Genomic DNA, 15073 nt, shown 5'->3' on the forward strand with positions numbered 1-15073 from the left:
CTCATTCGGATCGTAAGCGAGAGGCCGGTCGTCCTCACCACTCTCTATTTGATAGGGTACTTTACATATACATCCTTCCATCAATACCTGTTGAGGATCGAGAGACATAATTTCCGACACCCAGTCAGTAAGTTACCATGTCTTTTTCTAGACTATAGATTCGTATCATCGGAGGCTAATTCATACCTTTCGTTACTTACGGACTACATTTTAGCCGAGTTTCAAAAAGGGATAGCGCCACGACACGGGTCATCCCGCCGCCAAGTGGGGCAAAACGCTCACTCAAGAATAAATTTCGCAGACCTCGAGAAATGCACCACAAGGTCACCAACCACCCGCATCACGACGCAACAATGTTCGCCGTTCCAGGATGGTCCGTCTCTCCAAGCTTGCTTAAGGCAGAGATCTCAGAACCCAAAAAGGGGCGGGATAAGCCAGTGTCAAAACCCGAAAAGATAGAGGAGGCGAAGGCCCCCGAAGCTAATGGCGAGGTTGAATCAAACAGGAGCAAGAAGCGCAAGCGCAGCAATGAGAGTATGAAGGCGAAGGCGGTACATGTGGATGTGGATAATATGGAGGAGCTGTGGGGGACGGTCGTTGAGGGACAGACGAGCGACGGGAAGACGAAGAAGGGGAAGAAGGACAAGAGGCGGAAAACGGAAGGGGATGCCGAGGCGAGAAGGGAGAAGAGTAAGACTACGAATGAAGAGGGAGGTGACAAGAATCCAGAGGCAGCCATGGAAATAGGAATCGAAGGACAGGTGCCAGTGGCTAAAGAGCGAAAGAAAAAGGGCAAAACAATGAAAGAGAAGAAGCGCGAAAAGAAAGCCAGACTCAAGGCCATCGCAGAAGGCACCCTTTCCGCCATGTCCCCCTCATCCGAAACCGAACCAGCGCCGATACCCGCCCCCCAACCTACCAAACCAACTCTCACCCCTCTCCAAGCCAGCATGCGCCAAAAGCTCATCTCAGCCCGCTTCCGCCATCTAAACCAAACGCTCTATACGACCCCCTCCGCGCACTCCCTGTCCCTGTTCGCCGAGAACCCAGAGATGTTCACAGAGTACCACGAGGGTTTCCGCCGGCAGGTCGAAGTCTGGCCCGAGAACCCTGTCGATGGGTATCTCTCCCAGCTCCTCACCCGCGGGACTATCAAAGGACCCATGCGTGGAAACCCCTTGAACAAACAAGCACCTATATTAGAACAGGCGCTCCCAAGAACGGAAAACATATGCACTATTGCTGACCTAGGCTGCGGCGACGCAGCCCTGTCTACTAAACTTCAACCACACCTCAAGAATCTCAAAATCAAGATCCACAGCTTCGACCTCCAAGCCCCCTCTCCCCTCGTCACGAAAGCAGATATCGCCAATCTACCTCTAAAGGATGGAACCATCGACATCGCCATCTTCTGCCTCGCGCTCATGGGGACGAACTGGGTCGACTTCATCGAGGAGGCGTACCGGATCCTCCGCTGGAAAGGCGAGCTCTGGATCGCAGAGATCAAATCGCGCTTCGGCCGCGTGTCTGCAGCCGGAAAGGGAAAACCGGTCGTCTCGCACTCCGTCGGCAACCGCAAACGGCCCTTGGACAAAAAAGCCAAGAAGGCAGCAGATGAAGCGGCCGACGACGCCGTGGCTGCAGTGGAGGTCGACGGCCAGGAAGATAGGGGGGGCGAGACAGACGTCAGTGCCTTTGTGGAAGTGTTGCGGAAGAGGGGCTTTGTGCTGAAGGGGGAAGGGCAGGGAGGTGAGAAGGAGAGCGTTGATCTGAGGAACAAGATGTTTGTGAGGATGTGCTTTGTCAAGGGCGCGACGCCCATCAAGGGCAAGGGCGTGCCGGCTCCGAAGGGGAGTGAGGAGTTTGGGACGAAGGGTGCGCGAGCGGGGGAGACGTGGAAGAAGAAGGCGCCGATGGGCGTTAAAAAGGAGGAGAAGGGGGATGAGGTGCACGTTAGCAGCGAGGCGGGGGTGCTGAAGCCATGTGTCTATAAGTTGAGATAGGGGCTCGGCTAGTTAGCCGGTGTTTTGTTTTGGTCACGCCACGAGTCGTAAATGGTGAACCTGGCATGACTGATGTCTAGCTACGTACGGACATCTTGGTCATCGAGATATTCGTTGCCATGCTAATCTGGTCACAATCACGAGTCGTACGTGGTATTTCTGGCATGGCAAATGGCTACATAGCGAGAGACATCTTGGCCATCGAGATGTTTATTACTATGCTATCTATTGCTGCAGTCTCATCAAGCACGCTTGAGAAACATCGATCCAGATGCCGTCAGTAAGCAAGTGATCACAAGCCATGTGTCCTGCATGCATCTCAAGATCGTAAGAGGAAGGAAGGCAACGCCGGGTGGTTGTCAGTGCGAAACCACGTAGATCCCATAGCCACCACTATTGCTTGGCAAATTGCTATCCAGACCCATATGCCTCTCATTCAGTTCATAATACACAGTCAAGTCCCGAACTCAACCTTGAAATAGAAGTCCCGCAGCGTATTCCACGTCACCGTTGCAAGCAGCCAGAGCGTTCTGTGCTTGGGCCGACGAGAATCCCAGCGCGGTCAGCTGGTCGATCGACTGTTGCGGAAACGTGGGCGCGGCAAGTTGTGGCGTTGGCGCGGACGGTGGGGGAGCAGCTGAAGGACCAGGTTGGGGAGTCGCAGGTCCGGAGACGACGCCTGTCCGTCCTCCAATCGTGGTTCCACCCGGCCCAGCAACCTTCGGTTCATCAGCTCGTTCCTCCTCCATGCTCTTCGGGATATCCGCCTCTCCCAGAAATGAGACTTCGACGCCCTGGATAACCAATTTATCCCTGGACAGGTCTATGCAAGCTTGATGGCGCTTTAACATATCCAGTCCGAGCAGCAAATCAACGTCTTTGCCTTCCATGACTGTGAAACTGCAAGGTAAGAACAAGCTGCCGATGCGGATCTGTGCTGAGTGGACTCGTCCTAGAATTGCTGCTGTACCAACTCCCCGTGCGACACCTGCGAAGCGCTTGTCTACCAGTCTCATAATACCACACATTTCAGCGCATGAAGGGGACATGATGGTAGCTTGGGCGCCGGAATCGACGAAAGCCTTTACTTTGTGACCGTTCACTTCGACATCGATATAGAGCATGTGAACACGACCGAACACTATGAACCTATCAGTATAAACACCCTTAGATCGCGTGGATACTTCTTACCCTCAGGATTATGCTCAATGGCGTTCTGTAGATTCTCCTGCACTCGCTCCTCTCTAATCATCTCTGCAATCTTCATCTGAGCATCGATATCAAACGGATCCGCGTTTAGATCGGCAATATGCTGATTCCGCTGATTTTGCGCCGCTGTATCCTCATCCGCCATGCGCTGCCAGACCTGCGCGAATCGCTGGGGATCATCGATAGCTGCGCCCAGCTCAGGTCTGTGGTTTTCAACTTCTTGCCTCATGACCGGGTTTCCGAGAAGCTGAAGCCGCATCGTCTCTGGATCTAGCTGGCCCGGACGTCCTCCTCTCTGTTGGTGTTGTTGTTGGCGTGCTGGCTGCGGTGGTCGGCGGCCTGCTGGTACACCTGTGCTTCCCACCGTATCTCGGACATGTAGCGCTAGCATCTCGCCGTCTCCGATCGAGAGCTGTTCCATAGTCTTGGAATCATCTGCGAGAAGCTGGCCATTGTGATAGAGGTGTTGGGACGTCTTGGGGATCTGCGACTCGGCTTGGACGGACTCCTTCAACGTACTGACGGTGGTATCGGGAGGGATCTCGAGGGAGAGGAGGTCACCATCATGCGTGGGAGCTGTGATTGTCAAGGTGATGCGCCTAATAGATGCTTTGGTTAGTGAGTGGCTGGCTAGAGCTTCAGATAGCTGATTGGGGTCACACTCACATCTTGTTAACCTTGATGGATGGGATGGGGACCCGTTCAGGTTGAAGAGTCCGGAGTAGAATTTGGTTTGACAGGGGGAATGAAGGTTGAGGGCTTTGGATGGAGTTGAAGCTTGGATGACAGCGGGCGGGGTGGTTCTAGATCGGTGGCAGCCAGCCGAGTTGACCGTGCGAATTTGGACCAGCGCCAGCCTTGCTTTTCACTCAAGTACTGTGTGTAGGGATGGGATGGGAACGAGCGCTGAACTCGCCATTACTGTAACCATCCGCCATTCGGAACAGAATATAGAATCATCTCTCACCCTCCAAAATATGGCGACATCGATCCGGGAACGACGATATGTTGTGGTGGATATAGTGCCCTGGCGAAGGGGGCTTGCTGCATATGGCTTGGGAAGGAAGAACTGGACTTATATTTTTCTTTGGCATAATACTGTATGTACTGTATGTACTGTATCGTACTGACTGTACTTGTAACGGGATTGCAGACGCTTGATGAGAGCTCTTTAACTTTCGGTGTCATAGTGATCCGTAGTATAAGCTAGGTATAGGTATATATATGTACATCATTTCACATACACTCCAATCCTCAGTAGGTGAGATGGCCGAGATAGGTATGTAGTTAAGATAGGTCCTTGAAGCATTTCTTATAATTTTTTACTATTATTTGTTTATATATATATATATATATATTTTCCTAATTTCTTCTAATTTCTTTCCATTCTTTCAATGTTCACAATTTTTTTTAAAAAAAGTTCTTTTCTAATTCTTTCCCAATTTTTTTCTCCAAATTTTTCTATCTTTTTCTATCTTTTTCTAATATTCTCAAGTTTTTTCTAATCTTTTCCAGTTCTTTCCAAGTAAACATTTTCTTCTGAATTTTTCTAATTTAATGATATGATCTTATGATACAAGGTGGTATCGTATGATATGATTTTAATCTAATGATAGAAGTACCTCTATACCTACGAAGTAAATAGTCCGTGCTTCAGTAAAGTATATCAGACTTGGCTCTCTTGCTTAAAAGTCAAGACTCCATCTCGTTCCCAAAAGCAAAACACCCAGCACAGTTACCTATGGCCCAAAGCCAAAATACCTGATTTTCCTATTCATCTCGAATCCTCATCTCATCCTCTTTGATCGCATCACCCCGAATCCTCATCCCCATCCCATCTTATCTCTCTCTATTCCATTCCATCCCATTCTTAAGTCCCGGGCGATCGCCTCGTCCTCGTCTACACTCCCCCAGATCCCAAGAAATCCCGCGTAACACAAAAGACGTCAACCCAACAATGCCGCGTGATTTGGAAGACGAGAAGCCGGTCTCGACCATCGACAGCCCGAAAAGTGTGGCCACCGAGCGGACTGAGAGCCCAGAGCAGGAAGAAGAAGAAAAAGACGAAGAAGAAATGTCATCCCCGTCGACGGACCGCTCGCGCCGGTTCGTGATCATTCCCGAGAGTCGGCGGCAAGGCAGGGCGACCACCACCACTCTTCATCCATACACCAGACCTCTTACCATCTCCGACTTGGAATCGTGTCTTGCGCTCGAGAACGCTGCATTCACAAACCCCGAGGAGCGGGCTTCGAGAGAAAAAGTGAGTTCAGTGAGAGATGGGAAGGGAAGGTTGATTTCTGCGCGAACACGTGATATGTTACTCGATTGGATCACCTCGCTATCTTGCAATTTCCGATACTGACCATCTACCTAGTTCAGGTACAGACTTACCCAGTGCGGCGAGATCTGCTACGGACTCTTCTGCACCGTCATTCCCAATGATGACTTCAAGGCCGAAACTCTCCAGGCCGCAAAACCCGTTGAGACCGGTCGAGGAAACGGGGCCGTCACAGTCCTCCTCGGCCATGTTGTCTCAACCAAGACAACAGATGCCGTAGCTACCGATGCTTCAATGAGTGTACCCGAGGACTGGGAGGACCCATCGCCAAAACCTTCAAGACTTGGCCACAAGGAGGCTGGACGGAATATCGTCCTGCACTCTGTTGCCGTTCTACCTGGCTTCCAGGGGCGGTCTATTGGAAAGACTCTGATGATGTCGTACATACAACATATCAACAGTGCGGGTATCGCTGATAAGTTGTCTTTGATTGCGCATGATGTAAGTCTCATTAGCTCTCGTGGTGCTCATCTACTAATCCCCATATAGCACAAGACAAGATGGTATGAGAATTTGGGCTTCACCATTGTTGGGCAGAGCGAAGCCCAATTTGGAGGTGGTGGTTGGATTGATATGGTGAGCTAGTCCTCCGCCAGCACTGGCAACCCATTCGCTAATGTGACAACAGAGCCTACAGTTGAGGTCACTGGACCGCAGAACTGCATATGGCTAAAGCGCAATTCTCGAACGCTTTCTGATGATACCCAGAATTTTTGCCTGTAAAGTTTTAGGGTGGGCAAATGGGACAATCGCATATTCGCTTCCTACATTTCACTCATGCCTCAAAGAACGACCACAGACACAGTACTAGAACACGGGTATCATATAACAGTCTACCATCTCGCCGAATCCCTCCCCCTATCTAATCACTCGCCTTATACTTCGCCCTATAAGCCTCCATGCCCTTGACCTCCTCTTCCCTGCCACTTCCTCTCAGCCCCCCAATGATGTCCTCCAGCGTCAAGATCGCCAGAACAGGAACACCGTACTCCCTTCTAATCTCTCCAATCGCACTCGGGCCGCCTTTGCCCTCTTCCCCCTCCGTCGTTGGCAACGTCTCCATACGATCCAGCGCGACAAGAATCCCAGCTACAATGCCGCCTTCTTTTTCAATCTTTGCAATCGCTTCTCTTTTCGCAGTCCCAGCCGTAACGACATCATCTACGATTAGCACCTTCTTGCCTTTCAGCGGCGCGCCCACAATATTGCCCCCTTCGCCATGATCCTTGGGCTCTTTCCGATCGAACGAGTAGCAAAGCTTTCCGTATCTCTCCGGCGCCAGCTCCGCTAGCTTGTCGCACGTTGAAGTTGCTAACGGGATGCCTTTGTATGCCGGTCCGAATATGATATCAAATTCGAGAGACGGCGACGCGAGGATCGTCTTCGCGAATGCCGTGGAGATGGCGCGGAGGAGGTCTGCGGTATAAAAGAGACCGCAGTTGAAAAAGTAGGGGGAAGTGCGGCCGGATTTCAAAGTAAAGCTTCCGAATTTCAGAATCTCGCCGTCGATAGCTGTTTTCATAAAATCTTGCTTATATTGGGGCAGGGCGGAGGAAGAGGAGGACATAGTTGGGAATCGGTCGTATGGATCGTTGGGAGAAGAATGCGTGGCAGGTAAAATTGTGAAGTGTGGGATCTCTTGATTGTGAAGGAACTTGGATGTCCTGATCTTATACGAGATCCTAAGACCTTTGGAGTATCGGGATGATGGAATACAGACTTGGTAATAAATCGCATCTGGGTGTCTAGGAATTGAAATATATAGTAACAAGCGTGGCCCGAACGCTTAGTAAATGACTACGTGCCGAGCACGTGACCTCCCCTCACATTGAGGGGTCGATAAGGCGATAAGTGAAAATGTGCCACTAGCGGATGTTCACTAGCGCAGCGCCACAAGAGAATTTAGCGAAAACCCTACAAGATAATTCGAGATCTAGAAATAAAATTCCTCTCCATACCAACCTCACTGGCCTTACTACCACAACGTTGCCCACCATGAAGACGACATGGAAAGACATACAGCCCGTCCCGACATCTCAGGAATTCCTCGATATTGTCTTGAGTAGAACACAGCGACGTCTGCCGACGCAAATCAGAGCTGGATTTCAAATAAGCCGTATTCGCAATTTTTACACCAGGAAGGTAAAGTTCACACAAGAGACCTTTTGCGAGAAGCTATCTCTTATTCTCGATGGATTCCCCCGTCTACAAGAGTAAGTACTTCTCTATTTTCAACCAGGATCTCGAGACATGTTGGAGAAAGATATACTAATCGTGCGCCAGTATTCATCCGTTCCACAAGGATCTCCTCAACACCCTCTACGATGCCGACCATTTCCGAATTGCACTCGGTCAACTCTCCACTGCGAAGCATCTGATCGAAATCGTCTCGCGTGATTATGTGCGCCTCCTTAAGTACGCGCAGTCGCTCTTCCAGTGCAAGCAACTCAAGCGCGCGGCGTTGGGTCGAATGGCCACCATCTGCAAAAGATTGAAGGATCCCCTGCTCTACCTCGACCAGGTCCGCCAGCATCTCGGTCGTCTTCCCTCGATCGATCCCAACACCAGAACTCTCCTCATCTGTGGGTATCCCAACGTCGGAAAGTCTAGCTTCTTGAAGAGCGTTACCAGAGCCGACGTCGATGTTCAGCCATATGCGTTCACGACGAAGAGCTTGTTCGTGGGACATTTCGACTACAAGTACTTGCGATTCCAAGCCATTGATACCCCTGGTATATTGGACCACCCATTAGAGGAGATGAACACTATTGAAATGCAGTCCATCACCGCAATCGCTCATCTCCGATCCGCTATTCTGTATTTCATGGATTTGTCCGAGCAGTGTGGCTACACCGTGCAAGCGCAAATGCAACTATTCCAGAGCATCAAACCTTTGTTCGCAAACAAGCTTGTCTTCATCGTAATTAACAAGATTGATGTCACCCGCCCCGAGGATCTTGACGAGGAGACTCAAGCCGCTCTCCAAGCCCTCCTGAAGCCTGGAGATGTAGAGATGTTGCAGCTCTCATGTACCACCACAGAAGGTGTGCAAGAAGTAAAGAACGCTGCTTGCGAGCGCTTGATAGCCGACCGCGTTGCCCAAAAACTCAAGGCCGGTACAAATAGCAGCGGAGTGGGTGGCCGTCTCCAAGATGTCCTTACCAGAATCCATGTCGCGAAGCCCATGGACGGCGTTGTCCGCGAAGCCTTCATTCCTGAAGCGGTCAAGAATAAGAAGAAGTACGACAAGAGCGACCCCGATCGCATCAGGCTTGCACGGGACATCGAGGAAGAGAACGGTGGCGCGGGTGTGTACAATGTCGACCTCAAGGACAAGTACCTCCTGGAAAAGGACGAGTGGAAGCACGACAAGATCCCCGAAATTTTTGAGGGCAAGAACGTTGCCGACTTCATCGACCCAGACATCGAGGCCAAGCTCGCCGCTCTTGAAGAGGAGGAGGAGAAGCTTGAGGCGGAAGGTTACTACGACTCAGACGAGGAACTGGAGGACGCCGAAGATGCCGAGATCCGGATGAAGGCCGACCAGATCCGCGAGAAAAGAATGGAGATCCGCAACGCGGCCAAGATGAAGAAGTCGCTCAAGAACCGCGCCATCATCCCGCGCACGCTTACCCGCAAGAAGCTCACCGACATGGAGGACCACCTCGACTCGCTCGGTCTCGAAACCGACGCCATCGGCGTTCGTGCGCGCAACCAGAGCCGTGGACGGAGCATGGTACGCAGCCGTACCGGTACCGAGGATGTCATGGACGTGGACTCCCCCGAATACGAGGCGAAGATGCGCGCAAAGAGTAGAGCTAGGAGTCAGAGTAATAGACGCGATGACGGCGTGACGAACGAGGTTGCCAGAACGAAGGCCGAGAGAGCACAGAAGCTGAGTCAGAGACACATGAACAGGATGGCTAGACAGGGTGAAGCCGATAGGCACGTTGCAGCGGCCATGCCCAAGCACTTGGTACGTTATTTTCTCATTCCCTCCTTGCTAGATACTATATTCGTGAAGCCTTTGTCGCTGATAACCCATCCCTTTTCCCCCCTCCCCCTCTTCATTCAAATCCTTCCTAAGCGAAATCCTGTCTCCGTCTCCACGCTAATATTCGCCTCCAGTTCTCTGGCAAGCGCGGTATGGGCAAAACCAACTCTCGCTGAGCCAGCTAGCCTTGGTCCACTCTCCCTTCTGTCGTACGCTACTTTTCCTCGCGACGATTTGCATTACTTCCGGTTTGTTTGGGCAGGCGTTTCCAGGTGAAGGGTGGATTACGAACCTTGCTCTCCCCATGTTTTCCTTCCGATAAAAGGCCTAAAGGTACTTTCCTCTGACATTTGTATGTATGGCGCTGGGGTCTGGTCTGGTCTGGTTTTTTTACATGCTCGCACACACACTCTCTCTCTTTCTCTCTTGTCCACGTACCTATGCAATGTATCTCTGTACATACAAGAAAGACAAAAATAGGGCCGAAAATTGCAAAATGGAAAGAGCATCGACGAGACATAATTTCTTTTCAGATGGGTCATCCAGAGCAATGTGTGAGTGTGAGTGAGTTTTGGGGTCGGAAATACTATCTTTCTCTTGCATGTGGAAAGGGAAAAAAGGTAATCAATCAATCAATCAATCAATCAGTCGACACCCACGTGCGAGTGCGAGCCGGTAACACAATGACAATTGTGGTAGACACATCTTGAAAGGCAGGTAAGGAGGATAACGAGTCTCTCTCTCGACGAACGGGTGGGTAGGTGATAAGAGACTGTGTACGAAGTGATGATATTGATATTGATATTGAATTAGCGAATAGTAAAATGTGTGCTATGTTTTTACCCCGGTCAAAAGTTGGCGGAAAGGTCAAAAGTTGGCGGAAAGGTGAAGAGGGCGTAGATAGATAGGTAAGGTAGATAGATGGATAGCTGATAAGCTAGCTGCTGCCTTCATTTATTTCATTCGCCTTATCAATAGTGTCCAACCCATCCATCCCACCCGTCCATCATGTATCCCCCCCCCCCCCCCCCCCCCCCCCCCCCCACAAAAAAGAATAAACATTTCGAAGATCCAGTTCTCGTTCCTTACCTCTCTCTCTCTCTCTGCAATCGCATTCTGTCACTGTCACTGTCATGGTGGTGGGTGGTGGTGGGTGGGTGGTGATATCGATACGTCTAGTGACACTCACTCACGTCTAAATCCTCTGTCTGGGCCGACTGGGTAGGTACTTACTTACCTGTCGACATGGGCCCAAGCAAACTAACTCTACCAAGTTACATAACACCTCGCCTACCTGTAGATAGACATGATATTAGACGATATCCGATTACCAACGTCCTGTCTTGCGTCTCCGCCTCCGTCTTCACATAAACATAGGCCGGCCCGTGAGGATTCTCGATTCCCCGCTCCCAAGGGCAACAATGCAGCTGGGGAGGTGAAAAGGATGTACAGAGTAAAAATGCAAGCTGGGAACCAGGGCAAGCCCAGAGAGGACCCGTTGCAAGAGACGAGAATTCGAGACGGAGGTGAATGTCCGGACTCAACACGCATTGATCCGCGGGCTCATCCGCAGGTAACCGTGTCACCACCCCCCCCCCCATACCACTTAGACAAATCAATAGTACAGTAAGGAGGTGAGTAATGGCGTACCACAACGTTAGGAACCGACCATGCCGCTCCCTTACATAATAAGACTTGCGATGTGAAAGTTTCTCCAAGACTTGCGATGTGAAGTTTCTCCACTTGAGACTTGAGCTAAATGGTTCACCGCCAGATGCCACTCCTTGTGTTCTTACAACGGCCCGAGAATCGGGGACGCTACCGAATACAAGCAGCGAGTCTATCCTCGGCGCCTGCGTACCCGCGGCAGCGAGGCAGATAATGAGCTCACCGTTCCACTCACAACTGTTGCCAGCCAATCCATTTCTCTCCCTCGACGATAAAGGTTACACCACCTGTTGGGAGGCCAAGCGTCTGAGCATACCTATTGAACTAGGTCCGGTTGTTGAGTAAAAGAAATTAAAATTGCATATTTGAAAGTAGCCTCTTCAAGACATAATGAGGGCGCGGCGAGATTTATTATAGTTCGTGCTACTTGCCACGTCGCGGCACGCGACGAGCCGTCGAAAGATCGGACCCAAATTGCGCAGAACTCAGGGACGTGTACGGAATAGCTTCCTTCTGCATCGCAGATTGAACTCTAAGCGGCCAGCGCAGTACCAGGAGTCTCGAATGGCTAAGATTTTTTTTTGGGAAGTGATAATGCGGATAGCCGGAGATAATGTTCGTGTTCTTCTATGTCAGAAGGAGCGGTGACTTCAGCCAAGCGAGAGGGCCCTAAATTTGTGAGGTCAACTCCCACTATTAGAATATTGTAGACTTGCAGAGAAAGCCTCTTCTTGACGATAGATTGATCTGCCATCTGCTGCCGTGGTACATGAAGTAGTTGTACCGGCACATAATGTGTACAGGGAGTAAGCCTGCAATCACAAGCAGGTCCCAGCAACCAGATATTCGGAATGAGAAGCGTCAGGGCGATTTTGTGTTTCCGAAGACTCGCATCTTCGACCGACGCATGACCATACTTCGTAATGGGGTTTGAAACTGCCTTTGGGTCTAGTTGATTGCCGATGCAAATTTGATCCCGTTGCCATTAGGGCTCCTCAATCCTTTGACCTTTGCGGAGAAACTAAACGCTTAGTTGAGCATGATTGGAACCCATTACTGTAGCACTGACGCTGAACGCTGAAGGTTCTCCCGCGGGCTGAGTGTGGCACGAGCGCTATGTACCTTGAGCGCCAGGAATCAATATATGGAGGAGGATGATTCGTCCAGTAACCATTGATCCAAGTCTTGGATCCATAATCTTTGAGTTGCGAAAGACATGGAAATTGCTGGTTGTCATCTCCCAGTTGTCCTTTAAGGAAAACAAGGGCTCTGCGATAGTTGACGAGCTCAACGTTTTGAAATGGATAGGGAATTCCCGATCATTTCCCTGTTTTGTTTTGACTTCCACGGGAGAGCTCCGGGTAACCATTCTAATTAAGCACTGTGGAGGTGTGAGGAACCTCTATCCCTTTGCTCTCTTTTGGATCCGGCCATGAGCTCTGGTTGGAAAGTTGACGGGCACATCCCGTTGGCCTTTGGGCTACACGATGGAGGAATCCAAGAACCAATGGCCGAGAGAGAGGAGTTTTAGGATACCCCAGTAGCAACAGGCCCCCGACTTTTCCACCAGTGTTTATACCCGCTCTTCATCGCTCCACTTTCCAACGATCAGTGTCAACAAGACGTGCCCGTCTTTCACGAAACAAAGAACGGCCCCAAGGCAACGCAACAGCTTTACAGCCTCCTCCACGCTCAAGATGGCAAGGTGGAATCTTCCCTCTTTCGAACTCTAACAAGCGACGCTGACGAGCCTTCCAGCGCTCCAGAAGATGACCGTGAAACAGTTAGTGAGAAACAGACATCCCCTTAAAGCCTCGAACAGTCTGCACAGCATTGGAAAGCTCGTGAGTCCGGGACATAGTCAGAGATAGCGGCTATCCTGTCAGTCTGGCTCAAAGAAGGCCAAAAGTGGGCGAGAGGACCTTCTCGCTGACGCAAAACGGAAAAGACATTCGAAGTCGAATGTGACTATCAGAAACAAGGATAGGCAGATGACTGATTGAGAGCTGCTCAAGGATAGGAAATTGAACTTGAAGGTACTGATGAAATAAAGTATGTGGAGCTGACTGAAAGCAGGTCCCGGTTGACAACAGCTTCCTCGAAACAGAAACACACTACAACCGAGAGTATCAATCTTATGCCATCAACAACAGCGCCTATCTGGCCCCTATTGACGATGTAAGTACTAGTTTAGTTTCAAATGTAAAATCGCATAAGCTGACCAGACACAAGGAAGAAATTGAGCGTCTGAACATCTTCCACAACGTCCTTAGTCGTGTCTTCGATGGCCGAATCATAGTTCCCCCCTTAGGTCGACCCCGGCGTATACTGGACTGTGGATACGGAACTGGAGCATGGGCATGTGAGGTCGCTGAACAGCACCCGAGGTGTGAGGTGAGATCTAGATCGTTGTTTGTCGGCTTGAAGGAGAAGGCATTCGAAGCACCGAGGTTTGGTTTGTTGATGTCGACCGCGAAGCGAGCATGGATCTTTGGAGACCAACTCCTTGTCTTTTGCGTATGCTAATCCATATTCGCGGAAGCAGGTCCTGGGAATCGATATAAACCCAATGATGCAACCGGACGAGGTTCCAGACAATCTCTATTTGCAAGTCGATGACTTGAACCGGAGGTGGGATCCAACATGTCGCAACCTATACAAGAATCCGTAACTGAGTGTGTGATTTAGATTCACGTTCCCAGCTCATAACTTCGACAGTAAGATATTTGGGGGTCACATTCGTTCCACTTTCTTCCACTCTGGTCCCTCGAGACTGTCAAATTTCTTACCGAAGCATCCGTATGTGGCAAGTACTGACTGTCCCGTTATACAGTGGTACACTCTAGTATGGTTGCCGGAGGAATCCACATCAACATGTGGACTCAATATCTCCGGGAAATAATCCGAGTAGTTAGACCAGGTGGCTGGGCACAGATGGTCGAGATATACCTCAACTTCCAGTCAGATAATGGCACCCTGACAGACGGTGAGTCTTTTGGAAGCTGCTAAGAATTGAAACTGCTGCTGACCGTTGTCTTCAAGATCATGCCTTGAGACAATGGAGTGCTAGGTATCTCGAAAGCATGGAAGGCCTGAAGGATCCCCGCGTGGCACTCAGGCTCCCAGACATGATGAGAGAAGCTGGATTCGTGGAAATTGAGCATCGAATGGTACGGCTTCCCACTTGTGGATGGTCTATGGATCAGAGAGACAATGAGATTGGAACGGCCAATCGCGAGAATGTCCAGAGGATGCTCTCCTCGCTGGCGCTCTACCCCTTCACGGAAAGGCTCAAGTAAGATTTGAGAGACTATAGTCCCCCCCTCGATACTTTGTATGATCTGACATAGAGCCCGATAGCATGCCTATTCAAGATGTCCAGTTGCTCATAGCGCAAGCACGCCAGGAAGCAGACGATCCGGCGTTCAAGGTATTGATCTTCCCCGCTGATGATGTGGTACTATTGTTGATGTGTTCTCCCAGGCATATTTCCCACTCTACGTCTGCATCGGTCGCAAGTCTCACACCAGAAGATGATCTCCAGGCAATAATGACTCATGGCGGTATGGTTATGATTGTGTTGTGATAATCTCTTGCGATGTTCGGCCCGGGCCAGATTTGACAAGGAGACGACTACGATGGCCTTCCTAACTTTGCCTTTTTTTTTTCAAAGACAAGATTGACACCATGAATCGATGACGAGACGCAGTGAGCGCGTGGAGAAGGTTTGGCAGGCCATAGTTTCGTCTGGATGGCGCAATTCATCGATTTCCCCAGTTGCACCTTCGGATTTGGTTCCAACAAGCATCACGAACAGAGGCCACAAGCCAAGATCACAGATAGCCGTCCTGTTGAGGC

At 50.4% G+C, this 15073-nt stretch overlaps 6 protein-coding genes across 6 annotated transcripts; 4 read left to right on the plus strand and 2 right to left on the minus strand.

The window, feature by feature from the left end:
• Window positions 1-353: 353 nt before the first annotated feature.
• Window positions 354-2003, plus strand: L3040_001915 (uncharacterized protein; the record flags this gene model as incomplete). Its single annotated transcript, XM_007289517.1, has 1 exon — window positions 354-2003. The coding sequence occupies one exon, from the start codon at window positions 354-356 to the stop codon at window positions 2001-2003; it is 1650 nt and encodes a 549-aa protein (XP_007289579.1).
• A 467-nt stretch (window positions 2004-2470) lies between these two features.
• On the minus strand, window positions 2471-4400 carry L3040_001916 (uncharacterized protein; the record flags this gene model as incomplete). Its single annotated transcript, XM_066156941.1, has 4 exons — window positions 2471-3144; window positions 3195-3811; window positions 3879-4015; window positions 4344-4400. 4 exons carry the CDS (start codon window positions 4398-4400, stop codon window positions 2471-2473), a joined length of 1485 nt encoding a protein of 494 aa, XP_066012943.1.
• Window positions 4401-5169: 769 nt separating this feature from the next.
• L3040_001917 (uncharacterized protein) lies at window positions 5170-6226 on the plus strand (the record flags this gene model as incomplete). Its single annotated transcript, XM_007289515.1, has 4 exons — window positions 5170-5475; window positions 5590-5994; window positions 6043-6129; window positions 6182-6226. The coding sequence occupies 4 exons, from the start codon at window positions 5170-5172 to the stop codon at window positions 6224-6226; spliced, it is 843 nt and encodes a 280-aa protein (XP_007289577.1).
• A 189-nt stretch (window positions 6227-6415) lies between these two features.
• On the minus strand, window positions 6416-7120 carry L3040_001918 (uncharacterized protein; the record flags this gene model as incomplete). Its single annotated transcript, XM_007289514.1, has 1 exon — window positions 6416-7120. One exon carries the CDS (start codon window positions 7118-7120, stop codon window positions 6416-6418), a length of 705 nt encoding a protein of 234 aa, XP_007289576.1.
• A 428-nt stretch (window positions 7121-7548) lies between these two features.
• Window positions 7549-9723, plus strand: L3040_001919 (uncharacterized protein; the record flags this gene model as incomplete). The annotated part of the gene is made up of 3 exons (XM_007289513.1): window positions 7549-7766; window positions 7837-9529; window positions 9682-9723. The coding sequence occupies 3 exons, from the start codon at window positions 7549-7551 to the stop codon at window positions 9721-9723; spliced, it is 1953 nt and encodes a 650-aa protein (XP_007289575.1).
• Window positions 9724-12912: 3189 nt separating this feature from the next.
• L3040_001920 (uncharacterized protein) lies at window positions 12913-14752 on the plus strand (the record flags this gene model as incomplete). The annotated part of the gene is made up of 10 exons (XM_066156942.1): window positions 12913-12920; window positions 12974-12998; window positions 13292-13393; window positions 13448-13609; window positions 13761-13846; window positions 13904-13932; window positions 14049-14201; window positions 14258-14510; window positions 14576-14645; window positions 14699-14752. The coding sequence occupies 10 exons, from the start codon at window positions 12913-12915 to the stop codon at window positions 14750-14752; spliced, it is 942 nt and encodes a 313-aa protein (XP_066012944.1).
• Window positions 14753-15073: the final 321 nt, after the last annotated feature.

The sequence above is a fragment of the Drepanopeziza brunnea genome, assembly GCF_022702325.1.
Source record: "Drepanopeziza brunnea f. sp. 'multigermtubi' strain 214-2 chromosome Unknown ctg2, whole genome shotgun sequence".
Taxonomy (NCBI): domain Eukaryota; kingdom Fungi; phylum Ascomycota; class Leotiomycetes; order Helotiales; family Drepanopezizaceae; genus Drepanopeziza; species Drepanopeziza brunnea.